The sequence below is a fragment of the Leuciscus leuciscus genome, assembly GCF_965113295.1.
Source record: "Leuciscus leuciscus genome assembly, chromosome: 20".
Classification (NCBI taxonomy): Eukaryota; Metazoa; Chordata; class Actinopteri; order Cypriniformes; family Leuciscidae; genus Leuciscus; species Leuciscus leuciscus.
In genome coordinates this window covers 8,313,258-8,341,080 of record NC_138744.1, presented here as the reverse complement: position 1 = coordinate 8,341,080, position 27,823 = coordinate 8,313,258, and the positions used below count along the sequence as shown (strand labels likewise).

Below are 27,823 nucleotides of genomic sequence, written 5' to 3'. Positions count from 1 at the left end.
ACAACCGGGGAAAAAGCCATCCCTGCTGCCAATATAAAGGTCAACGTTTCATTTCGAAAAGTGTTTGTTTTTTTTGTTTTTTTTTCCTGGAAGTCCCTGCCTGCTACATTTGGCGACGCTCCATGTCATTATAGCAGCTTTCTGCACACTGACTGGCTTTCAGCACTGGCCATGCAAGAATAGTTTCAATACCTGGGTTTTTCCACAAGTTACCTTGAGTTTCCATTGCCTCCCGAAATGGGCACATTTTCACTGACTGACCAGCAACAATAAATTTACTGTGCTGGGGATCTGACGGGACACTCAATCTTTATTCTCAACATCCAATCCCTGCATTAACAGATGATATGAATAAGTTGCTCTTTTCGCACCGGGCCCTCACTGTAACAGGACCTCGGGTCTGGATTTTGCAAGCCTGGCTTCCTTCGTTAAATGGTTGTGTTTCCCACGCTAGAGGAGTTCTAGAGCCTGACATCTCCCATGCTAGGAGCCATCCAAGGAGACGGGAGGTCCAGCTTGAAAAGAGGTGGATAAATAGTAAATAAGAAAAGAAAAAGGGGCAGGTATTCGGTTAGAAAGCTCCACTAAAACCAGTTACATTACGGCTATTCCAATCGCCTTCTCACTGTTGATGAAAATAGAAGATAAAGTAACAAAGCATATTATCTGAGAATTATCTTAAATTTGAAATAAAAGGATAACATTTAAACGCTTCAAAACATGCACAGGGAGAACATTTCTGGAAGCTATTTCCGTTTATTTAGATTGAGCAGTTACAGCATAAACAAGGCTGGTTGTTGTGTGAACAGCCTAATCTACTCAAAACGCTTGGTGTGTTCATGATACCAATGATGTGGTTTTCCTAGGATAAGTAGACTCAATTGTATTTTAACTTATTCTAAAAAACCTTGAGAAAAACCTAACATGCATGTTTACAAAGCTCTCGGCACACTTACACAAGGAATAGTTCTCCTAAAGATCAAAATTTTGTCATTTACTCAACCTCATATTGTTCCAAACCTGTATGAACACAAAAGATACACTACCATTAAAAGTTTGGGGTCAGTATTTATTTTAATAAATAAAATACTTTTTTCAAATAAATGCTGTTCTTTTGAACTTTCTATTCATCAAAGAATCCTGTAAAAAAAGAAAAAAAAAGTATTTCCACAAAAATACTAAGCAGATGTTTTCAACACTGATACAAGAAATGCTTCTTGAGCATTAAATTAGCATATTAGAATGATTTATGAAGGATTATGTGACACTGAAGACTGGAGTAATGGCTTCTGAAAAATCAGTTTTGCCAACACAGGTAACAGAAAACAGTAATTTAAATTGTATTAATATTTCACAATATTACCGTATAGCCTTTTTTTTATTATTACCAACCCCAAACTTTTGAAATGTTTCAATGTTTTTATCTATACAAGTCTATTGGGTCCAGTGTTGTTTTGGACCCCTCTGACTTTTATTATATGGATAAAAACATTCTGTGTTTTCCGCAAAAACATAGAAAGTCATACATGTTTTGAATGACATGATAGTGAAAAATGATGACAGAATTCTCAAGAATCCCTTTTAGTATGTCCTTGAAGCATCTATACTAATGAATATGCAAAAAAGAGTGACAAAAACTGAAGGGTGTAATTCAAGGCTCGTTGGCCGTTCCTTCCCTCGGCTCCCACGAAAACCACAGGGACACAACAAACAAACAAACAGCGTGACTGACGCTGCAAATCATGCACAAATGGGAAACATGTTGCAAATCTAAACAACACACAGTCTTCATCACACCTCTGAAATGCTAAAACCAAGATTATTTAAAAATCAAATAAAGGGTTTCTTTTCGGTCACTTGTTACCACAGCGACACAGCGTCGCTTGGCAAACGTCTGGCCTTTTTTTTTTTTACAACAATGTAGGCTGAGTGAATCATACGTGAGAGCTGGTCTGAAGAAACAGGAGTGCATTCCATGTGAGAAGGCAGGCTATGTGGTTACGTGAGAAAAGCTCGCCGGCAAGGGAGTCCGATAACTTAGCCAGGCATGGAGCCTCTCGCAACACTCTTGGCCCAGGGCAGCGTTGACAATGGGCACCTCTCTTTAAGACACTGGACTACCTCCACACACTGCGGCCAGAGAGAAAGGAGCGGGTCAATTTGTTCGTTCCCAGCCGTCATTTGCCCCCCCCGCCCCACTAGCTAGACAGCAGCACTGCACTGGGCTCTGAGCACCCGGACGCTTTTCCCCATAAGTTCATCTTTCACTCATTTCTACAGGCAGTGGGAGAGAAGCCACAAACACCAGAGCCCCAGCAATGAGCCCTTTGTTTATAGAGGAAATAAGAAGTACGCACGTGTAACATGGATACTGCCAGTACTCTCAGTGAACTGCAATTATCTTCCCCCACAAACCTACTTTGGTATTATCTGATTCTAAAAGTATTCCACTGGTGAAAATTATTTAATCCAAGGTCCTCGGTGCATCACCGCCTGGATCATTATCCAGACAACAACATTTATTTTTAAAAAAAGGTAAAGGGATAAAGGGAACTTAGAGGAAGATGTGAGTGTTTGTGTGCGCTCTAGGCTAGTTTCACAACGCAAGACAAAACATCCAATTCTATATTGGAATCAGATTTTAGTTTTTTTTGGTGAGGTTGTTCACTTAACTTTTTAAATATAGTCCATATCAGACACGCGTATGATCAGGAGACAACTAACCAGCAAGTGAAAATCTTATCCTGAAAGTTTTATTACTGAAAAATGAGTATAATTTTTTTTTTTAAATTAGAAAAATGAAAGAAATAAAAAAGATTAAAGCGCTTGAAATCTATTCTGTAAAAAACTCATTACTTTTTTGAAAAGCATTTGTTTCTAAAAAATAAAATAAAAAATCTTACTAGGGGACAGAAAAAAATTATATACATACAGAAAATTAAATAAATACAGGCAAACAAAATAATAATTAATAATAATGATAATAATGCATGGATATAATAATCCATGTACACGTATAATTATTAATGATAAATAGCATGATATGCGTTTATTATTATAAGCAATGATAATATACCTGGTATTATTAATCATAATAATAAATGCATGAAAGTATTAAAACAAATTTAATGATTCATTTAAAGAAATTGCAACCTGACTACCTGAAGTAACAAAAGAAAAATCAGATATGAATCTGATTTATTTCCAGATCAGAACTGAAATGATCTGATTTAAAAGGATTTTTTTCTTTTCACAATGCAATTCTGATTTGGGCTTAATTTAACTGCATTGTGAATGTGGCCTTAGTATCAGTGGTGTAGTCTACGTGATACGCAGGTATACGCCGTATACCCACTAGAAAAGGCCAAGGATTTGCGTATACCCACTTAAAAAAGCGTGAGGATACGTATCAACTTCGTTTTGTGTCAGAACTTTCACACTTTCATTCATAAATTCACCCCGTCTGTGTTTGCGAAGCGACGGATCGAATCGCGGAATCCAGTCACAAATGGAACTTGCTATATAAAGCAGAACGTCACGGATTTTGGCTATTTTTGAATGAATAAATCAAAAGTAGCTGCTGTACAATGAATCAAATTTCGATATGGACTAGTCACTATAGTGTCTATGAATATTAAAGCTAAAAGAGATACGCGTCTCTGGGAATGAGCGCTCAATGTGTGCTCCACTACACACACACACACACACACACACACAGAGAGAGAGAGAGAAAGAGAAGCACGGGTGACTCACGCTCGTGGTGTTTTCAGCATCTCACTGTATTGAGACATGATGTAGGCTACAGCTACACATGTGCATTTCATCGCAGAGCTGCTATGAGAGTCACTTGACGAGAATTTGATAAAACTATCGTCATTCATTCGTTTCATATACACACAGAAACTGTTGTGTCTTTACGACAACCTGTCAAAATAAAAGTTAGGTATAACTTTAAGAAATTATAACAGAAATATATTACTATTGCACAGTAGAGTATACTTCAGGCCTAATAATAATAATAATAATAATAATAATAATAGTTTATTAAAACACAGAAACTCAAATGTCTACAACCCACCAAAATAAAAGTTTGGTCTAACTCAAATTAATTAGAAAGAAATTGCACAGTAAAATGTATTTTAAAATAACACTTTTTTTCTTTTTTTTTAAACACCATTTCGAAAAGTAAATTTGTATTTGTGCCTATAATGTTTAAAACATTTTTTTTTTTTTTAATTGTCAGCTGATAAAACCTGTGCTTCAGGGACCATATTCATATAACATCTAAGGCTAAATGTAGCTCAACTGACTGAGTTAGATGGTGATTCACACTAAACAGTAGAAAATCAGTCCAGTCTCCTCAGCTGTAAATGTCATTTTAAATTGAGATGTTGATAACACTTATTTCATAATGCTCTCAATTACATGTCGATGCATAGGCCTACTGTATGCATTAGTGAGTGTGGTGGTGCTTATGGGGTGATGCTCTGGGATGGGTGAGTATGCGGCGGGGGGGGGGGGGGGGGGGGGGGGGGTATAGAGTATAGAGTGTAGTGAGTATAGAGTATACTCACTACAAAAAACTAGACTACACCACTGCTTAGTATCCATTTATTCAATGAGATTTTGGCTCGATAAAAGACTCAAAATGGTTTGACTGTTCGAAGAACACAAATTCTAGTCATCTTCTGTTGCAAAAGCCTTTTTTTTTTTGGTGCCTTTGGATTATATGGAACAAGCTGTGTAACCTTTAACCCTTACAAAAACTGGGGAATCCTGTCAAACCAAGAGTGATTAGGCCACAAAATCCCCACCAATCATCTATGGGGAGCAGCACTGCCCATAAACCCATAAGCTTATGAAGTCTGCCACTAAACACAGCCCTGAAACAACTCCTAACCAAGTCCTTGAAGAGGTTCTTTTCAGCACTCAAGACATGCAAGGAATTTAACAAGCCATGGGATGGCACTTTTCAGAAGTAATTACAGATCAGGAGCTTTTAGTTCTTCGGATTGCCTCAAGTAAAAAAAAAAAAAAAAAAAAAGTTGCCTGTTTTGTGGAGCAATGAATAAGTGACACAATATTTCATGATAAAAGGATTTGGATTCTAATTTGAGAAAATCTACCTGTGAGCGAGCCATGTCTACTTTTCATCTGTGTCATTTTGAAAAACACAACGTTAAGTGCATGCGTAATGCTCGTAACTCACGGGATTTGGCAGAGTCTCGTACTAAAAAAGCAGAACCATATTAAGCAGAGACAATAATTCAAACTCTCAATAGGGCGACCGTCTGGCTCAATTAACACCCACAAGGGGACTCTCCATCAAAATAGAACTGTTTGTCCATTAGACAAGAACTTATTAAACAAGAATGCATTTAATGGCATCAATTTGCGAAGGAGAAAATGAAAGGGTGTCGTGATGAAAAGAAGCTCTTGAAAATTGCCCCACTGGGAACGTCCCAGAGGAGAATGCTAGAAAACACAACTCTGTCATCTGTTAAAGACAGGGGCGTGGTAAGACACATACCAGGACTCTGAAGAAATAGAGGTACTCCGCTGCACCTGAGTAGTTCCCACACTCGTACTGGAACTTGGCGTATCGATACAGGGTGTCCAAATACTCCTGCCGGAACTGCAAGGAAAGACAGATGTAAAAGTCGCAAAGTAATTTTTCAGTGCAAGGTGATAAACTTTATCAGTAGACACTGTGTATGATTAGATACACAAAATGTGTATTTATGCGCAATGGAAATGAAGAGTAACATATAAAGTTTCAGCCATATGAAGATGCTGGATAAGCCTTGTACTTGCTTAAACAATTTAGCTGAATAGACAATTAAATTACAAAAATCATAAGTCCAAAGCAATCAAGAACTTAGAAAAAGCCTTTATTTATTCATGGCTATAACATTCACATCAGGGTGTGAAAACATAACACACGTAATGAAACGTAACGTATATGATTACGTAATGTAATCTTGCTAGGCAGTAGGCACAACTAGGGGTGGGCAATTTGACCAAAATCTTATATCACGAGAGGAGTAATTTTATTCATAATTAAAGTAATCAAATGTATAAAAAAAAAACTAAAAAAAACTGCATAGCCTTTACTATGTCAATTAAATATGCATTTATTCTTATTAAAGCTACAAAAGTGATTCAGTCAAGAGTAGTGAGAGATTTTCTTTTTGTTGTTGTTTGATTAACATTAATAACAACAGCTGGTAAATTTGGATGCTGTCACTTTAAGAGCGACTGCACGGATCTGATATACTCATGCGCTTTCTTTCTCAACTGTTAATGCTCACTTAAGAAATAAATGGCTGTGTTTACTTAGAAAGACATGGTCACTTTGACAAAAAAGTATGTGTATTTAACTGTTCAAGCCCAATTAGTCTGTGAAAAGTTCTCACGCTTCCTTATGTGCGCGTCTCTCAGACAGCGCTGAGAAACAGTCTCTCTTCCTCCTGCTAACTGCACTTCAAGTTACTTGTTTTTAAACAGCAATACTTAAAAACGCATGCAAACAATAAGCTTTTGTGACAGCGTTAGCACAGCAACGTCACATGAGCGTAACCACGATAGAGACGACAGTCCAAAATCTCTACCGGTTGACAAATTTCTACAGGTTAATCGTGTCTACCAATATATCACACGCAACATGTTTATTCCTTTAAAAATCAAATAAGCTACCTTAAACATCAAATGTGACCCTGGACAACAAAACCAGTCACATGTGTCAATTTTCTAAATAAATAAGCTTTCCATTGATGTATGGTTTGTTAGGATAGGACAATATTTGGCCGAGATACAACTATTTGAAAATCTGGAATCTGAGGATGCAAAAAAAAAAAAATCTAAACATTGAGAAAAATCACCTTTAAGTTGTCCATTTATGTTCGCGATTGTGCTGCATTCACTCACAAAAATGTTACTAAATTTACTCACTGTAAATGATCTTTAATATCCCAATGATTTTTGTCATAAAAGAAAAATCGATAATTTTGACCCATACAATGTATTGTTGGCTTTTGCCACAAATATACCCGTGCGACATGTGACTGGTTTTATGATCCAGGGTCACAAATGTGTTCTGATTTACTGTGATTTTGGTACTTTGTGCAGCAGTACTTTCACTTCTAGTGAGAACAGACAAATTATTTGTAGCTTTTCAGAAAACTTTGTTCACATGTGAACCTACATGACCTCAAATACAATCCTCAATTTCAGCTAACAGCGATGACCAGAGAGCACCGGCAGTTTGATGGACAGTTCGATAGAACATGCTCGGGAAACTTGCTGCCAGAGCGTCTTAGAACAGAGAGCTCATTGTGTGTGTAGTTTAGATCTGTGTGTTTGTGTGGTCACAGTAAACTAGAGCCCTGGTGCGGATGTCGTTAAGGCCACAGGGGCCTTCCTGGGGGCGGCGACGAGAGGGTTGTTAAGGCGAGGATCGTGTCGTAAAGACGGCGTAGCCTGTGCAGTGAAGGTGCACTGAGGACAGGCCTCAGGTCAGTCTCAGGATGCTGGGGTGGGAGTGCCGTCAAGTCAAATATAGAATCCCCAGCATTCTTGAGGCCATACCCACGGGTCCCGAGCTGTTCAGTTTATTCTTAACAATTCGCCACAGAATGTAAATGTCCGCAGAAATTTCTGCAAGCCATAAAATCCCCGAAAATGACTTAAGGTTTGGGAAGTCATTTAATGTTTCGCTGCTCAGGGCCGCCCCTCCTGTTGGCCCCCGAAAACAACACTGGGTTCATAGAGAAGTCATGAGAACTCTTCAGAAGGGTGGAAGAGTCAGCAGAAGTACTTACGCCATGCTTGTCAGCCAGATAGTCGAACAGCATACGCCCGTCCCTGGAACACAGAAACATTTTGCGGTGAGCAACAGTTGATGGAATACACTTATTTTCAAAACGTCTAAATAATCATATTAAATAAAATCACTATATTTTATTTTTAATTTAATATAATGAAATATAATGTAACATAAAAATATATTTTATTTTTATACAAAATTAAGGTTTCACTTTATTATGATGGTCCCTTTAACAAGTCCCTATAAGAAAAATGTTTTACACTTTCTGAAGAAAATGTGATCTAGATATGCCTCATGGTCCACTTCAATAAAAGTATATTAGTTTTTATTTTTTTTACCAATATCTGCCAGACAAAAATGGTAAGTCTGATTACTTTTAATAGCACACATTTTTCAACCAGCCTCATGATTTGAGGTATCATTCACATCCGTAACACAAACTTTGCGGGATGAGTTACACAACGACCTTTAATACTGGGGTTTGGAAAAACCAATAAGCCTAAAGACAAGCCTTAAGTAACACCACTTAGGAAACACCGCTAATTAAACAAAAAATAAAGTAACGAAGACATGAAACACAAACACATTGTCTCTCCCCCTCAGGTGAGATGGAGTAAGAATCTACAGCGACTTGTGCGTATCATTGAGTTTTGGCAAAATGCTCAGCACGGGGGGCTGGTAACCAAGCTTACCGCATGACCACCTCCGCCAAATGTGGCCGGCCTCAGAAGAATTCGGCAAATGAAGCCATGCATGCTCCAGACAGAAAGAGGAGGTTTGCACGTTTATTTTATTTGTGGGGAGGTTCAAAGGCTGTTTATAAAGGCATTCTCCTGCAGAACTGCTTCTGTTCCATTATACTATCATCTGACAGATGCTGGGACTCTGGGTGGAGACGAGCCACCTCCCTTACGCCACGTCCTAAACAGCGATAAGTGATAAAACCAACCAATCTTTTCTGTGTAAATCAGGTTTTATTGATGTAAGCAGACATATCCGCAAACAGCAACAGTACATTTATGCAATTGTCTGATTTTTCTGTTTATGCCGTTGCGCTGGCAAGCCTCACCCTTTGTGAAATCTCATTGGTTTGTAATCTCACTCCAAATAAGAACATCAGGAAACAAGGATTAGTTCACTCAAAAATGTAAATTCTGTCATTTACTCACCGTCATGTCTTTTGAAACCTTTATGGCTTCTGTGGAACACAAATAGAATATTTATAGTTGAATGTCCAAGCTGCTCTTTTCCATACAATAAAAGTGAATTGTGAGCACAACTGTCGAGCTAGATTTTGAATAACGACTCACATTTCAGTCCGTTCTTCAAACAAAGGTATTGTATGGCTTCAGAAGACTTGGAATATAGAGAATAAGTCATATGGGCCACTTTTATGATGCATTTTTGTACATCATAAAAAACAGTTCTAGGTTCTAATCCTAGGGCTGCATGATGAATTGGGGTAAACAAAATGTATTGCAATTTTTCTAAGAAATGTTTTAATGTAAACTTTTTTTTAACTGCAGGTTTGATTTGCTTGTTTTTAGGGCTACATAATTTGGCCAACATTTTTGTGATTATATATCAATATGATTATATAATAATTATTATTATTACAAAAAACGAAAAAATAAGAACTTTAAAATTACAAATGTATTACAAATATATTTCACTTTAACAAATAAAATTGAGAATTTAAGAGAATATAATAATAATTTGGTTATTCTGATTATTCATGCAGCCTTACTCCATACCCATTCACTGTCACTGTATGGAAGAGAGCAGTGTGAACATTCTTAAAGTCTTCTTTTGTGATTCACAGAAGAAATAATGTCATGCAGGTTTTGAAAACAACACATTTTTGACGAACTATCCTTTTAAACACTAAATATCTACTAATGAGAACAAATATCGACATTGCTCTTTTCAAATTGCTTGTCTTGTCGCATCAAACCTGATTAGAACACAGTCAATATGAAAATTTTTGCATTTGCCCAACCTCCTCAGCTCTCACCGAGTATCTCCAAAAACTAACAGTCAGTCCATGTTAATCTGTCTGCCGAGGAAGACATTACATCTTTACTCCGTCAGCTCTCACCACCTCCCGTCTGGGTTGAAATGAGGAACAGACAGGGCAGGTTTTGCCATGGAGGTCAATGCATTGGTGCTGAGGGAACTGCGAGATAACTCGGCCCTCAGCCATTCAGTGCAGCTCATCTATCCATCACGCTCAGTCTGTTAAAGAAAAAAAATCCATCGCCACTCCATATGTCCTAACACTCCTGAACAATGGTCCTGACAGATTTCTAAACATGATATCACTAATCACCTGCTTACTGCATCCGCCCTGTGAGCGACATTGTCAGAGAGCTGACCCAGTAAACATCCGACTGACGTTGTTTAAAAGAAACATGCCGCACACAAGCAGCTATTAACAAATAAAAGAACAAATAAAGACGAGTCCTGATCTGCACTTCCTCGTGGTCGTCTCGGCCTGTGAAACTCCAGACACCAAAAAATGCCCCCCGAAACCCGAAATATTCAGATCGAACAAGTAAACTTCAAAGCCGCTCGTTAATGAAGAGCAGACATCCATTTGAGTGGGTTAATTAAGACTGCGCCTGGTTCTAAGGCCACATACTTAATCCTAAACTGTGATAAAAGCATGTTTTGGAGAAACGAAACGCAAACTGGTGTTTAAAAATGTCTAGGGAAGGCAATACCACCTACTGAGATTTCACACTGTAGAGACACCACAAACACACATCGGTAGCCTGATAAAATATATGGAAGCACGGTGCTGTATTAACGCTAGTCAAAGCGAGCAATTAAACAATAACTAAGTGCAGATCGTGGCCTCAGCTGCTGCCTCTATACCTGCAGGGGCCAAAAGACATAGAACACAGACACAAAAAAAGATATAAAACAGCTCTAGCAAAATGTGATTAAAAAGTTAACCAAAGCTATTAGCAATTATTGCTGTGGCAAGCAAATTTCAACAAACCCCTAACCCCAAATATTAAACTTTGGAGCATAACTTGTCCTACATGGTTTGTGTTGAAGATATGAATGATACATTAAATCATGCAGCTTTTGATGTTGAACATTCTAACAAACATACAGGACCGGAATAAGAACTACCCAGAACACATTACCCAACTGCATAGCAACACCCTGGCAACCAACCACAACACCCTAGTATTGTATCATCGACGACTTTTTGTGTATGTGTAAAAATCTAGATTCTAAGTAGGTTAAATCTGCTAAAACCACAAAGCTTAGTTTAAAATACTCACAAAAGCATGTCAAAAACAACTATAATTAACGACACCAATATTTAAAGTAATAAATGTACATTAATCGGTAAATGTAATTTATTTCATTAATATTAACCAAACAATACTGACAAAAAAACACTTACTGATCATTATTTCGGACTGTTTTTGAATAATTACTCAAATTATTATTACTTAAGAAACAAACAACTGAAAGCTACATGTCATTATATTTTGATTTGCCATTGTAGCTGTTAATATTTATATTAATAGCATATACGATTTTGCTGGGTTCATGAGAAAACTGCATGCAGTTCATTAGTTAATGAAAAGCTAAAATTACTTAAATCATTAAAAATATATATAAAATATATATTACATACATATACATACATTATATATATACACATATACATACCTACATATACATAAAAAATATGGCGATTAAGCAACATCAGAGAACTGTGGCGTGAACATGTGAATGTGTCTTCAAGGGGTTCTTCAAGTAAACATTTTGGGCCAAAGAGGTTCGGCTGACAAAAAAGGGAATCCCTGCTATAAAGGACAGGCAAAGATTCAAATATTTAAACTTTTTGAACAGTGGTCTCATGATCAGGTCTAAATTATCTCAAATATATTGGCCAAATCAGTGACTAACTCATTGCTATGCATTCCTTCTGTTCTTTCTAGGTTTGATGGCGACTGATTGAGAGCAGAACCATGTCTTTTCAATCCAACATAATCAACAGGAATCCACTGTCTCTAATCCAGCAAATCCCTCCAACTGCTAATGGTAATGCTATTTGAGAATATCTATACTTGCTTTAGTGATCAATGCATCAACAACTTTCTTTTAAGAAAAAAACATCTCTTAATCCCTTATACACCACATATCTAAACCTAAAACATCTAGATTGGCCGGCAGCTAGAAATGAGGCACATCATCAAAGAAAAGCAAGCACTAGATGAGGACTAAGTTTAACCAAAATATTTTAATTACGGCAAAGTCAGCATCAGATAAATTGAAAAGTAGCCTCCGTGAAACTCACCACAGGATGCTCTAACATTCTGCTCTTCTGAAATTTGCAGAATGAAACCATATACTCATCCACATGGCAATTTCAATCAAATGCGAACCGATTGTGATTACAAATGCCCGCTGATGTTCTGCCATCCACTTAATTAAATGGCACTTAAGCCAGACCATCCAGAAAAAGAGCCACAAATGTTCTGTTTGGAGTATCGTCTAGCATCGAGCAGGGCTTCATCCCACATCCCTGAGGACTGTCTTGTCTCAAATGTGCAATTGTACACTGTTCAACTTGCATTAGATGAACAACAAAATAACTAAAGTACCATCTCAGCTGTTGCTTGGAATAGACAATGACTAATCTTGTCATAACATTAAATGATTCTCCAGTCTTCTTCCAGTAAAAACCACAGCCATGTAAAGGTCTATACAAATTTTCTGTTAAGTACAGAAAGATCAATTCTAATTTAAAGTAAACCACTGTACACTCTAAAGCATGCACCAAATACCTAAAAAAAACAGGCTTTGGGGCATGTCCATGGCCAAATACGTCTGAATACACAAATGAGCCAATGAGGACGAGCATTACTTGACTGACTAAATCACTGAATAAATAAATGAACTGAAATTCAAAAGCACTGACAAAGTAAAAACAATAATAAATGAATAATAATAACAACTGTTACGAGCCCCTGCTCGTTCTCTTGTTTTCTCTTTTCTTTCTGAGCATAGTTACCAATTGGATGGGGGCGGAGCCTGATTATTCCTAACACCTGCGGCCTCTGCTTATTTAAGAGCTGCTGGTGGCACCTCACGGTGGCTTACCTCAGGAAACCTATTGTTGGTGGTTGTTTTTCCTTTTCTTTTGTACAGGATGGTGAGTTTTGTTTGTTTAGTTATATTAGAATAGAGGGAAAGCATAGGTAAGTAAGCTGACCCGGACGATTCTTTTGTGTTTGTTTATTTTTCTCGGTAGTTAGGAAATGTTAACTGAGTTGTAGTTCAGATTAGTTCGCTCGCCAGTCCTGATTTGAGTTGTGTGTGTTTATATGTTCCTTTATTTTGTTACTTTTACTGCCAATAAATGTAATCCTTTTCTTGCCCTGGCCATTGCGATTTGTTTAACTTTTTTTTTCTTTTTTACGACTTGTGTTGGTCCCTAATCTGGGTCATAACAATATACACAGATTGTTTAAAACAACAAACTTTTAGTGTGACTTTAGTGTAAAAAAAAACAAAAAATCCTACAAGAGAATTAGGTTTCCTAAAGACATAGACAAGGAACAACCTTTAATGAATGTAGTGATCACAATCCAGACCGGTGTGTTAAAAGGAACATCTCATAAATGGTATAATGATATTTAGATACTCAGGTGAGACAAACCCTTTTAATAAATGGATACTTTCTTCACCCAAAAATAAATTACATGTGGATAAATTAGTTTTTCTTAAGTACAAGAGTAAAGAAGATTTGTAGCTGAAACCAGGGGTGGCGTTTAAGTATGGCAAATAATGCCAGTTGCCATACACTGGCATTCAGACATTTCTTGTACAGTCAGATCGTTTCACTTCATAAGACCTCAATATATAGTCAGGAACCACGGATATTAATTTTGTTTTGCAAGTATACGTTTTGTTTTTTTGACTCCCAAAGTGACAATAGCCATTGACTTGCACTGAATCACCGTGGACCACGGTTTCAGCTAAAAACGTAACTGTTCTACTGAAGGAAAGTAAGTCACCTATATCTTGGAGGGCCTGAGGGTGAGTACATTAACAGCAGATTTAACCATCTCTTAAAAAAAAAAAAAAAAGACAGTATGTGACAGACAGTTGAAAAAATTGGTACATTTCAGCATGTATTGTACCTTGTAGACTGCATCTGTCTCATGGTCTCTGGGTCCTCAAACACCTTCACAATCGGCTCGGTGTCGGCTTGCAGTTGTTTCAGTTGAGCCACAACTTCAGTCCTCTTCTCTCTGAGAGCTGCAAACAGGTGATACATTTTAGAGATGAATCTCATACAGTCAATTCTCAAGCATCACATTAAGCGACGCATCTTTTATCACTGAAGACCATTAGAAGTGAAAGCACTCACAGCTGGGTATTTCTTTATCAGGATATAAATTCCTGTATACATCCATGGCAAAGTCCACCATGTTGGTGTCACTGAGGAGATCCAGCTTTCCATGGAGGAGCTCATTCTCATTGTAGATCTAGAAAACAGTGACAGTACATTCATGCAGATGTGAGAATACATTGGAACAAAAGTTTGGAACAATTTTATTAATATTTTTGTAATGAGTATCTTATGCTCACTACGACTATGCTGAAAAAGAGTAATTTTGTGAAATAATTACATTTTAAAATAAATGTTTTCTATTTAAATATTCTAAAATGCAATTTATTCCTGTGATGGCAAATCTGTATTTTCAGCATCATTACTCCAGTCTTCAGTATCACATGATCCTTCAGAAATCATAATAATATGATGTAGTGCTCAATTAGTATAAATTATTATTGGTGCACATTTATCAATAAAGGTTATTATCAATGTTGACAACAGTTCCAGCTTAATATTTCTGTGGAAACTAATACTTTTTTTGTATTACATTTGAGTAATGATGCTTAAAATTCAGCATTAACATCATAGGAATACATTATTTATATTTTTTATTTTTTTAACTACAAGAGAAAACATTTATTTTAAATTGTAATATTTCACAACACTATTACTATTGTACTGTTTTGTCAGCTGGCCAGAAACTCTTTCTCGCTGCTTAGAAAGCTAGGCAGCTCACGATGTTTTGCTAGGCTACATAGCTAGCAAATAACTAACAGAGGGGTTAGTTGTACTATGGTTAGACAGTGTGTCCATAATTACTCAGGTAAACGTTTTTTGTTCTGTCATTTTCCTGTATTTACTCTGTTATTTTAATACCGGCTGAACTCTCATGAGTTATATGATCTTTTACACAATACCGGACGTAAGTTAGCGGTGCGGCTCCACTATATTGCGGCTACCGGCTCCGCGCACGTGGTACTACCTATGCCACCTTCTACAAACAAACAGTGCTACAACACGCCTGCAAAAACGAACAAATGTTACACATGTACCTCTTTTACTGAAAGGAATTCCAGCAGTGGGAAAACGAGATGCCTGTCCAAAAAGTGGGCGATTTTGGTGGTCAGATCGTATTCCGCCATGTTGACTACGGAAGAGGACGCGCTTCAAAACGGGGAAAACTTTATTTAATACAGTGTTCACACAGTACAAAGCGCCATAGGCTGCAGGTGTAAGTGAAAGTCACAGTATCAGTATCAGAGAATATACTGGTTTAAATTGAATGATGTTTACTCTATGCAAAATAAAAATATATTATAGAATAAAGCTACAAAATAAACTGAATACAATATATATATTTTTTATTGACTCTGGTATTCCCTGTAGCCTAACTATAAATGCAATAAAAACGAATAGAATATAATAAAGTTTAAAAAAAATTAAAACAACTAGGTTTATTAATAATATGCTTACTCTAATGTAAAACAGAACGAAATAGGGAATAAATTAAGGAATAAAATGAAATTGTATTAATAAAATGTACATGACTATTCTGCGCTAATATAATAAAGTTAACAAATGAAACAGAATACAATAGTTTAAATAATAAAATTTACTCAACTGCACTTCTAGGAAAGTTTTTTTTTTTAACAATTAGATTTAATAATTATATTTTGTCTATTGTAAAACAACAGAACAGAACAGAATCAATTTAAAGAATAAAATTTAAAGGCAGGGTAGGAGATTTGTCCCAGAAACATTTTTTGTTATGCTGGTTGAAATCCTGATAACAATCACTTATGACACACTTAACAACTAGCTGAAACATTCTAAGACTGAACTGAACACACTTACAGACTGTTCCCAACGACTGGAACAGATTTTAAACTGTAAACACCTGAACGCAACTGTCTCTGACTTGGCGCGTTTGGGCATGATCAGTATCAAATTACATTTATAATCGAACTTACAGTTGTTAAATGTGTCCCCGGCTTAAGTTAAGTGTTCTAAATGTATTTATAAGTATAATATGTCATCTGTGGACGTCATAGGACCATAAAATGTTCAGCCAATCATTGCATTCGGTCCGAATGCAATGGTACGATGTCCCACCTGCCTGTCAACGCATGTATTTTCATACCTCCAAGGTTTACATCATCAGCGCGTTTCATGCTATATATGCAGAGCTAAACGTCACTCACCGAGCACCGCAACTGAAACAGCAGTTCCTCCTGAACCAAAACAATAAGCTTATTGCGTTCACGCCATAATTTGGAAGAGATGGAAACCTGTGACGATGTATAACCGTTCGTGTCTCGAATTCATGCGTTTTAATAGCAACATCATCAATGGCAAAATAAATCTGAAGCAGTCAGGTGGTACAATGAAGAGCTCTTTAAGTTGTTTAAGTTCATTACTATTGTAATGTTATGTTTCGTCTGTTGTGACTATACTCTGCGCTACCAGAATTGAATAATATTTGATGCAATATAAAATAAAGTAGTGCAGTCCGTAACTTTGGGTGCTCTAGCGGTTAATAAACAGAAGTGCATGCGTCTCTCGGAAGAACATTGTAGCTGGAGCTACTCTCTGTTTATGTCTATGATGAGTCGCGCAGGCTGCATTTACACTGCAAGTCTTAATGCACAGATCCGATCTTTTGACCATATCTGATTTGTTGGCCCTCCTGTTTACATTCACTTTAGACAGGACTGGAATCCAATATCTGTGTTTACATTAATTCCCGGCCAAAATAATTTTCGCTGATCTATGCACATAGACCCTGGTTTTGAATGGCCGTGCTATTAAAATAATTTATATAATTCATGTCGGGTGGTCATGATTATTTGCCAGCGTGGTCAAGATAACAGCTGTCATGACTCATGAATCTGATGGAACAGAAATATAGTCCGGAGATCATTTTCGTTTATCTACAGCTCAGATCTAGAATTCTGAAGTGAAATAAAGTAGCCCTGTAATATATATACAGGTATATAATTTTTATTTTTTTATGAGAGAGAGAGAGAGAGAGAGAGAGAGAGAGAGAGAGAGAGAGAGAGAGAGAGAGAGAGAGACATTTTTTGTACTCACAAATACACTCTAGAAAATAAAGTACATAATTGTACCTTTGGGTACTATGGCTTGTCACTGGGGCTGTACCCTCAAGGGTACAATATTGTGCCTTAACCTTTAAAAGAAACGGAACATATATGTACCTTTTAATGCTTTTTGACCCTCAAAAAGGTACATATATGTACCTTGAGGTCCAATAATAACCCCTATGGGGTACGTTAGTGTAGATTGTACCTTGGGGAACAGAAATGGACTCCTACTGTACCCCTATTTCTGACAGTATAGAATAAAATAGAAAAATAAGTTTACTAAACTCTACATGAATACAATAGAATATAATAGCCTACAACAATCTCTCCTAAGTGTGTAATTCTAGCCTACTTAAATAGGAGCACATATGCTATAAACCTTTCAAGACTATATAATTTGACTGCAGAATTGATACAATGAAACATTTTATTTCTAAAGAGGTCGTGTTTTGCCAAGTGAACTTGGTGAATTTTTAAAAACCCAGCTGAAATAATGGGCCTCTTCCAGAACCCACTGAAATTCCTCCAGCAGACAAGTATCAGCGAGAGTTCCAGAGAGAGGTGACCTCTTTCTGGAACACAGCGCTACCTTCACTTCAAGATCAAAACAAAACGGAGGTCCAACAGGAAAAAAAAGCTCCCTCAATGACATTACTGTCAAAATAACCATGCAATATGGGCCTAACTCAATGATAAATTGAAGACAGGAGCAGAAGAGCATCCAGCGGGTTTTATACTCCTCACTTCAGCAGCTGTCTCATAAAGATGCCCATGTGTTGGCCATACACTGCAGAGAAGAGCCAATATCAGCTCCTAAATGGCCCATCTCTAATGGGTTCCACAAGCACTATATTTACTTGACAACCACACAGCACTGTCCTGGATCCCAAAACAATTTCCCTCTTGTAACATCGAACCCTTGTTTCTTCTGACTGTGGAATGAGTCACAAATGTAAAGCTGTCACTTTGGCCAACTCTGTTTAACTGGGCAACTCTGAAAGCTGGAGGGAAAACAACATATGTAGTTAAAGATGTCTTTGTTTGAGGATTTATATATCCGAACAAAGCCCTTTAGTTAAAACGTGTTTTGTTGTATTTTAAATACTTTGGTTTGGAATGGTATTTAGTGGCATGACATCTTGTTAGTTTTGAGGTTGAAAGGTTAACATGATTTTTAACTCTCTTTGAAACATGTGAAATATCACATCAAAATTCACACTTGCTTTAGTTACGAGCCAGTTTTCACAGTCTTTGTGTGTGCATGACGTTTCCTTTGCAAACCAATCATGTTTTTCTTTTTTGAGTATATTGTTTGCAGTCACACCCACCATACGTTCCCACAACTTCCCGGAGTTCATGAGAAAATCCTTTTGTCCAAATAATTCAGCATCAATAATGCGTTTCTTGCATGCGAGCATATGCACAGTGATAGCCTTGGAGTTTTCACAAAAGAAAAGCAAGGAGCTCATTTATTTAAGGCTCTTATTTTACTTACTTGTTTTATAATTCTCAATGAGAAAATTTATTTTCCCTGTTTCAACAATTTGGCACATCAAACCTAGCTGGCACTCCGCTTGGGAAGACCTCCATGAAAATTATTGTGAAATAATTATCCATGGCTTAACATAAGGAAATTACCGGCTGTTACTAAGTGCTTTGGTTTAACTGCAAATAGGCACCATGTCGGGATTGTAAATGCTTCGGCTCTTAAACTGGAATTATTTTTTTCCTCACTATCCCTATTTATAAAGTACCTAAGTGTTCCACTGTCTCTCTCGGGAATAAAGGTGTCATTTTTTTTTTATATAAAAGGGATAGTAACAAGTTTTATCACATATAGTCGCTTTCTAAATTTGAGACAAAATGATCATATTTGGTGTTTCAAATTCATCTTTTTTTAATTTCCAAATATGATAAGTGCAGCAAAGTGGTTTTATTAGATATTTCGGAGAGAATGCAACCAATATGCTGAAATCAGCAAATAGAATCATCAACTGCTTTTTTATTATATTATTATTTTGCTTGTAAACTTGATAAGGCAACGACTTCCAGAAAGAGTCCAATGCTGGCAAAGGCTGTTGGAAAAGGAAGGAGCAATAGGTTAAACACCGCAATAGAATACTAATTGACATTAAGACTACTTTTGAAAAATTAATTCTGAGGCCAAATTGCTCTGGTTTCTCCTGTTTCAACCAGCCAATCATTTTAATGAAGGAGGCCCTGGAGCACAGCATTGGAAAATCCACGTTTACCCTCTCCACCAAACAAGACTGAGGCTAGAAGAGTCAGAGACAGCGAGCGTGATGAAAATGAACTATTTAGTTCTCTAGCATGTCCGTTTTAAACTTAAATTTAAGCTACATGTATAAAACCCTTATATTAGAGTGCATATTCCTTTGAAGCAACCTATTTGTGACATGTAGGTGGAAACGGAGGTGACATATATGGAAATGGAGGAATAATAGTTCCTGAAGACTGACAAGTTAGTTAATTCTCCAGAACACATGAAACCGTTGCTTATTAATATCTGTGGTTACAGACCTTGAAAAAAAAAAACAGTGACTAACAAAAATGAACAAAACACCTTTGAAGAGCAGACTACAGATTTCAATTCAAGGTGACGCTGGTGGTGTCCCATAATTTAAGCGGTACAAATGCAATGGCACACACAAAAAAAAAAAGTTCTCTTGGCGTTGGTACCTCCTTAACAGTTCATTTCAACACAAATGGAGTCATTTATAAAGAGGAACTGTGTTTTACAGTGAATCATACAAAATTGTGGCTTTGTTAATGCACGGGAAACTGTGCGCTATACAGTAGGTGATTAAATTGCTGATGTGCCTTTGAGGGAAACGTAGCCACTGCTCCGGAAAATAGAGGCCTTTCTGCATTTGCAATTGGATGAAGTTAGTAAACCCAAATCCCTCTGGATCTTTAAAGGCAGTGTTTTAAAAGGAGGCCTAAATCTAACCTAAATTTTTATAACCTTATTTGACTGACGAAGTGTTGAATGAGCTCATGGTTGAGGGTATATTTCCCTCCAAAATGCTGCAAATCAATCTGAAGTAAAAATGGACTCAATTAATATTTGCAGAAGTATCTTTCCTGATGTTTTTGGACATGCAATGTTTATGTAGATAGAAATGGATGGTTTAAATGTCTGTGGTGGACAATAAAATGTTTGCAGGAAAAGTTGTGATTGCCCCAGATGTTGTTGCTGCTTTTTTACAACTCTTCTGTCTGGAAACTACACTATGCAGATGCTCCACAACACGTCGGAGGGAATTCTGCACACCCACGCTCCATCTCCACCCATCCCAACTGAGAAAAGTGGTGGGTATGACCACAAAAATAATAACTTGCACAATTAAGTATTCCACTCGGAGTGCACACGCACAAATGGACATCTTTCTTCCTTTCACTATCATAAACCTCAAGCCTCAAAATAAAAAAACAGCACCTTACATAAGGCTTGTAAGTAAAAACCACTGCTGCATTTTGTATTAAATCTATCACACTTGACAGTTACAGTACACGTAGAGGCTAGCATTTTTACACGACCAAATACTACTGTGTTCAACCCTGTAAACGGTGTGTGCTATATGACTTCATAATAAATAAATACATACATGCATTGTATGTAATACAACATTGTATTATACCACTTCACAATAAATAAATAAATAAATAAATAAAGCAAAACACTGTTATACCACTCCACAATAATAAATAATGTTTTATACCACTTCACAATTAGAAAAAAAACTACATACATAAAGCAATACAAATTGCATTGCTTTATGTATGTATTTGTTTACTAATTATACAAACATTGTGTTATATAGAGGGCCAAATTACTTGAATTATTAAGTAAATATTTAATGTTTTATTTATTTAATTGAATAATTGACATTTATTTGATGATTTAATTGATAGTAATTTGGTCCTCCATAGATATACCACTCAATTCATTCATACATACACAAAACACTGAACATTGTATTATACCACTTCACACTAAAAATAAATAAATATACCTCATTGTGTGTTTATATTACGTGTGAGTGATAAAGAAAGTTCATGAGACAAAAGGCCCCGTAGGCCCCTCATTAACTGCAGGGAACTATTGTTAAGTGCAGTGTCGTGGAGACCCCTTGTTGTTACTTATCTGACTCCGTCAGGGGGAGGAAGATTGGAGGGTGGTCCAGCAGCCGCGTCTGGCCAGTTTCTCCGCACCTTTGTGTGGGCTTCTGCTGCCAGGCGCTCTCTAGTCTCCCCAGCCTGGGAGAGACGAAGGCAGACTTAATGAGGAGCCATGGTAGGCCCACACTGTGAATAAGAGGGGAAATGCCAGGGACAAAGTACATTTTGATTGGATGCTTGTAAAAAAAAAAAAAATCCACAGCAAAACATGCCATTTTAGTTTCTAATGCATTGCACGCGTGTCGCGTAATCGCATATTGCGTTGCATATTTATAATATTATCAATATAACAATATTTCATACAGTAGCCTGCGCTCTGCACGTATATTATGGGCACGATGAAAGGAGAAAAGCTAAATGAGCCCGAGTCCGACCAAAGCCCGATCTGTAAAAAATTATTCAAAAATAACACAGCGTGTACGAATAACAAGGTCACATGAGACACAATGTTGAAACATGAAAATGTTGGCGTTATTTTGTCACTTATTGGGAGCAGTATGCTAGCTGGAGCCGTTTACCTCCAGTCTTTGTGCTAAGCTAGGCTAGCGGTGGGTGCGTCAGACAGAGTTACAGCACGCATGGAGATGAAAAAGGTATGTATGGACTTTATCTAACTCTGGGGGATACGGTGAATAAGCTAAAGTCCCAAAAAGTCAGCGTGTTAAGATTTAATTTTGTGCTTGCATTTCTCACAATTTCCATACACTTCTGCACCTGAAGTTGCAGTGTATCCTGATTGTTATAAGCAAGATGTTTGTAAGAATAATTCTGACTCTTCAGCCAGGCATTCATATAATCCTACAGTTCAAACTACAATCCGGCCTCTAGCTCATAAATGCCAGATGAGAACTGGCCCCCGACTGAGCCTGGGTTCTCCCAAGGTTTTTTTTCTCCATTAGGTCACCTGATGGAGTTTTAGGACACCATTAGGTCACTTGATGAAGTTTTTCGGTTCCTTGCCACTGTTGCCTTTGGCTTGCTCAGTTGGGGATATTTTGGGGATATTTAATTTAATTTTATCAATCAATAAATTCCTCTTGAAACAAACTTTGTTGTATTATTTTAATTTAATACTGTGAAGCTGCTTTGATACAATCTGTATTGTGAAAAGCGCTATACAAATAAACTTGACTTGACTTGACTTGACTTTGAATATGTATCTTTAATTACACGTTATATAAAATAACCAGTGAGTTAACAGAGCTCGACAATAAGGCCTGATCGATGGCGCGGGGCCAGCGTGGGACAGTTGACAGAAGTGTCCCTCGCCCGTTTGGGCCAGTGCTGCATCGCATCATCACGAAAGTTGATCATTTGCGCATGTTTTTGTTTGGCACGGCAAGTAAAAAATGTATTGTCCGGCAAGTAGAACAAGAAATCCTTGTGTTATTGAGCCCTGGTAAACAGTGTAAGTATCACTAACCTGAAGGCTAAACAACGGTTTCGTTTGAAATCGGACATAACCGGATATTGTTCGAGTTTGAGGCTGTTTCGTGAATCTTTCTGTTTGATTCAGAATAACTGGTTCATTAAATTAATTTGTTCCCGAATCGGAAATCTACGGTGGCCGAGAGAGCTCAACGCGCTGCAACTGAAGAAAACATGTATGCAAATAGAACAACACCCGCAACTTAAGAAAACATAAATCTGTGAATAATGTCGCGTTCCAGGCAACCTGTAACCTGTGTTTTTCCAACTCGTAACTGGGAGTACATCGATCTAGTACGAGTTCACGGGTGGGAAGTCACGGGTTTGACTGCCGTTCCAGTGCACTTTCACGGGTATAAGGTTGGAAAAACACGGGTTACAGGTTGCCTGGAACGCGGCATAAGACCTTAGCTCCGCCCCTTTTCAGCGCTGCGCTCGTTGTCTTTTGTCTTCCGGTCTGTGTTCTTACAGTGATCTTGCGTACTTATGAATGAACGGCTCGAATCTTCCCGAATCTTCCCGGTCTACTGACTTTTGTTAAGACATCTGCTTTAAACATTACAATCCTCGTGATAACTTTCGTTAACTTTACAATAAGTAAATCGCACTTGTTTCTCTGCCGCATAAGGTCGATAGGCTACATAGAGTTTGCAACTGTTGTTGATCCTTTTTAGTCGTAAGCTGTGGCCTATGAGATGTTTGTGGGAAAGGAGTGTAATTTCAAGCAAGTTATTGATTAAAAACGCGGAACTGATTGAAAACAATAACAATGGTAACTCAACATTTAAAGGGATAGTTCACTTTGAAATTAATTTTTGGTATGTTTTAGCTTACCTCAAGGGCATCCAAGATGTAGGTGTCTTTTTTTCCGCAGTAGTTTCAATTTTTATATTTTTTGGTCAAACCGTTCTTGTCTGTCAGTCATAATGCAGGTCTATGGTCACGGTCTCAAAACACATGCACAGAGTCCAAATTAAAACAATTCCCCGTCGTCCAAATTAAACAATTCCCCATCGTAAGTACACATTGATGGCCTTAAGGCTGGAACACACCAAGCCGACGCAGACGAACTAGCGCTGATGAAAGCCGACTGTGTTGTCGCCTCGCGTCGGGGTAAAAAGCTGCACTTGAACACACCGAGAGAACTACAGCCGACTGTCAGCTAGAATGCGCGTTCTGCGCCTGCGTGTAAATGAGACAACTGTCTATTTCTGCAGATATATTCGTCATTCAAAAAGGGAAACCGACGCTGCCGGCTGCAGTTACACAAACCGTAAACAAAGCAGTGTGTGCTTACTGTTTTGAATATCAATCCTGCTAAACACTGTCTTTATTCCACTCCTCTCGTGTTAATATTGAAATATTCGCCAAGGAACACTCAGATAAGATGACATATCATTAGAACAGCCTTCTATCTGTACCGTTTTGACTTTGCTCGCTATTTTGCTATTATTCTCGTGCACTGACTCGGTCACTAAGCTGAACAGCCAATCAGAGTTCCCTCTTTCACCGACGGCCCGACGCCGATTCAACATGTCGAATCGGCCGTTACAAAGCCGACGAGGACCAATTTCAGCCGACGGTGCGGAACACACTGAGAAGATTTAGTCGGCCGACGCACGGAAACTGCCCGACGGCCGACCGTCGGCTTGGTGTGTTCCAGGCTTAAGACACGAAACGAGCGGTTTGTGTGAGAAAACGAACAGTATTTATATCGTTTTTACCACTTATACGCAGCCATGTCGAAGTGATCTGATCTGACGTGTACGCAGACTGGTGCATAGATATATACACTAGATGTCGCCTTAAAGACATTCGTTCAATGAACTGCTGTAGACAAGGCGACATCTAGTGTGTATATGTCTATGCACCAGTCTGCGCACACGTCAGATCAGAGCACTTCGACATGGCTGCGTATAAGTGGTAAAAACGATATAAATACTGTTCGTTTTCTCACACAAACCGCTCGTTTCGTGTCTTAGGCCATCAATGTGTACTTACGATGGGGAATTGTTTAATTTGGACGACGGGGAATTGTTTTAATTTGGACGACGGGGAATTGTTTTAATTTGGACTCTGTGCATGTGTTTTGAGACCGTGACCATAGACCTGCATTATATGACTGACAGACAAGAACGGTTTGACCTAAAAATATCAAAATTTAAACTACTGCGGAAAAAAAGACACCTACATCTTGGATGTCCTTGAGGTAAGCTAAAACATACCAAAAATTAATTTCAAAGTGAACTATCCCTTTAAGTTTGAATTGCTCTTTGTATGGCACTAAATTAACATGTTAGGCTATATTGACAGCACAATTGACCACTGTTTCTTTTTTTTAAAGCGTCTCAATGCAATTCATGACGAGCAATGAAAAAAATGATAAACATAGTAACAAGTAGCCAAACTTTTCGTGAAAAACCATTCCCCTGTGATAGCTGCCTTATTAAGTGGAATACACTGCCAGACAAGTCTCCAGCTGCTTTTCATTGCTATATCAAATGAGTCCAAATCAATTGCCTCTGAAGACGAATGCCTCCATGCATGCATGATGCCTCAAAGTCAAACCTTCGCTTTGGGCCTCAGTGCCAGTGATATGAATTTAAATTATATCCCCCTTGTTTTTTAGATATGCATCACCTTGCTCTTTGGACGTGTCTAGTAATAAATCAACATCCCAGACCCCTTATCCCGTGTCCGATGCTGACTTCAGCACTGTTGTATATTTGATGCCAATGGGCTTGGGTTATCTCTGGAGCCAAGGGGGTGAGCAAACAATGCAGATTCTCACAGAACCTCCCATTGCACCGAGCCCAGCAAGACAACATCTGCATCGCACATGTAAGCCAGAACACAATTGCTTGCTCTGAGAGTTCATGTCAAGACTGCATTTTAATCACTTTAATGATTTAATGGAAAAGCTGAATGTCCAATAATGTTTTTGTGGGCGTGAAAATGCATCTGAGAGATTGTAAAAACGTGATTGAAATTAACCTCTACTACTAAAGACTTAACCGTTACGAAATGCATTAAAAAATGTATTCTATTTCATTTATATATTAAAAAAGTATATTTTTTTAATCACATTTTCAATTGGCAATTTATACAATTAAATTAAATTGCATTTCTGACTCTGTTGAATTGTCAGCCATGATTATTTTATCCACTAATAATAATAATAATAATAATAATTCATTACATTTGGGGGTTATTAAATAATGGGGGTTATTTCTGTACATTTGTTTGTTCATGTTGTCTTATTGTCTGTAAGGGTCCCTGTTGATGCAAAAAACGTATAATTTTAACGTTTTTGTGAATGTTATTTTCAACTCATTTATTTCCATAATGTGATATATTTCAGGGTGAAACTGTTCAACAAACAATTTAGGGATGAATTTGATTGTATATCCATCTGTAACTGACTGGATTGTGAAATACCAGATTGGTATAGATTGTAATATATGGTAAGTTTTGATTTCATGCAAATTTGATATCAGCTTATTTTTTTTAAAGAAATTTATTATTTTATTCAGCAAGGGTGCATTAAATTGATCAAAAGTGACAGTAGAGACATTTATAATGTTACAAAACATTTATATTTCAAATAAAGGCTGTTCTTGTGAATTTTATGCATCAACGTATCGTGGTTTCCAAATGAAGCAGCACAACTGTTTTCAACATTGATAATAATAAGAATTGTTTTCTGAGCATCAAATCAGCATATTTTAATAATTTCTGAGGGATCATGTGACACTCAAGACTGGAGCAATGGCTGCTTTGCCATCACAAGAATAAATTAAATTTTAAAATATATTAAAATAGAAAAAGGTTATTTTAAATCGTAGCAATATTTAACAATATTGATGTTTTACTGTATTTTTGATAAACTAAATGCAGCCTTTGTGAATTGAATTGAACAGAACTTCTTTTAAAATCATTAATCGTACCGACCTCAAAGTTTTGAATGGTAGTGTATATTTTTAAGTAGTCATTAAATATATAATATTTTCAATGAGCAAAAACCGATAGCTATTATATTGATTAAGGCATATAATTTTAGCATCACTTTGTTCTATGATGTGTGAAAAATCTGTGATAAAAGGACATGGGCTAAAGCTAACATTGAGAAAAAGACAAGATGAATTTGATTATAAACCTGGATGTCCTTGCCTTTGTAAATAACACATAGATTAGGCAAATATGAAGCAGCTAAAAATGAAAATGAAATGGTGCTAACTTTGCATTTTTTAATGCACCAAAACCTCAAATGATTGACGACCCCCTGAGGACGTAGACGTCTTCAGTTGCAACAATAGCAGAGAAGGGCCAGACCGCCGCTACTTTGGATACTGCAACTTTGGATAGACCTATTTCTGTGGAGAATCAAGCAGTGGTCTTGTGAAATCATTGTGCTTCGGCTGCTCTTCACCGCCAGAGTAAAGTTGAGGAAATTACAGACGTGCTATAAAAACAAGCTGTATTTCCAGCGGTTTCTCGTAATTGTGCTTACTGTTTACAGAGCTGGTGACAACAGTCCTTCCTTTGTATTGGCGTTGCTATACAGAAGGTGTCCTGTATCGTGTCTGATGTGGCTGTGCTTTGCTAACCCCAAAAGACACATGGGAAGACTCTAAAACATCTTTATACGGACCGAGTCCAAGGAGTGACAGTGGCATGGGTGAGTTGTGGGTCATGCTCTATTGCCCCCACATATTGAGGGCAACTGAGGCGTGACCCATTCGGTCTCAGGAAGTGTTTTGCTAAACGAAATGAGTTCCAATTGAGGACGGGGAATAATGTGCAGTGTCGTGAGCTTAAGAAGTATTTCACAACAGGAAAAAGGTTTCCAGGCTGTCAGCTTAAATGAGGTGCTCTTTGGTTGTGGTTTTACAGCTT

General features: G+C 37.5%; 1 protein-coding gene across 1 annotated transcript in view; it reads right to left on the bottom strand.

Moving 5' to 3' along the window:
* eif3ea (eukaryotic translation initiation factor 3, subunit E, a) overlaps nt 1-15,383 on the bottom strand; it is a 39,182-nt gene extending 23,799 nt beyond the window's left edge. Inside the window, exons 1-5 of the mRNA XM_082149350.1 lie at nt 15,248-15,383; nt 14,229-14,346; nt 13,999-14,116; nt 7,821-7,863; nt 5,531-5,635 (exon numbers count right to left, since the gene is read on the bottom strand). Coding sequence (XP_082005476.1) covers nt 5,531-5,635; nt 7,821-7,863; nt 13,999-14,116; nt 14,229-14,346; nt 15,248-15,337 — 474 coding nt within the window. The 5' untranslated portion in view covers nt 15,338-15,383. The remainder of the gene's footprint in view (nt 1-5,530; nt 5,636-7,820; nt 7,864-13,998; nt 14,117-14,228; nt 14,347-15,247) is intronic.
* Between the last annotated feature and the right edge of the window lie 12,440 nt (nt 15,384-27,823).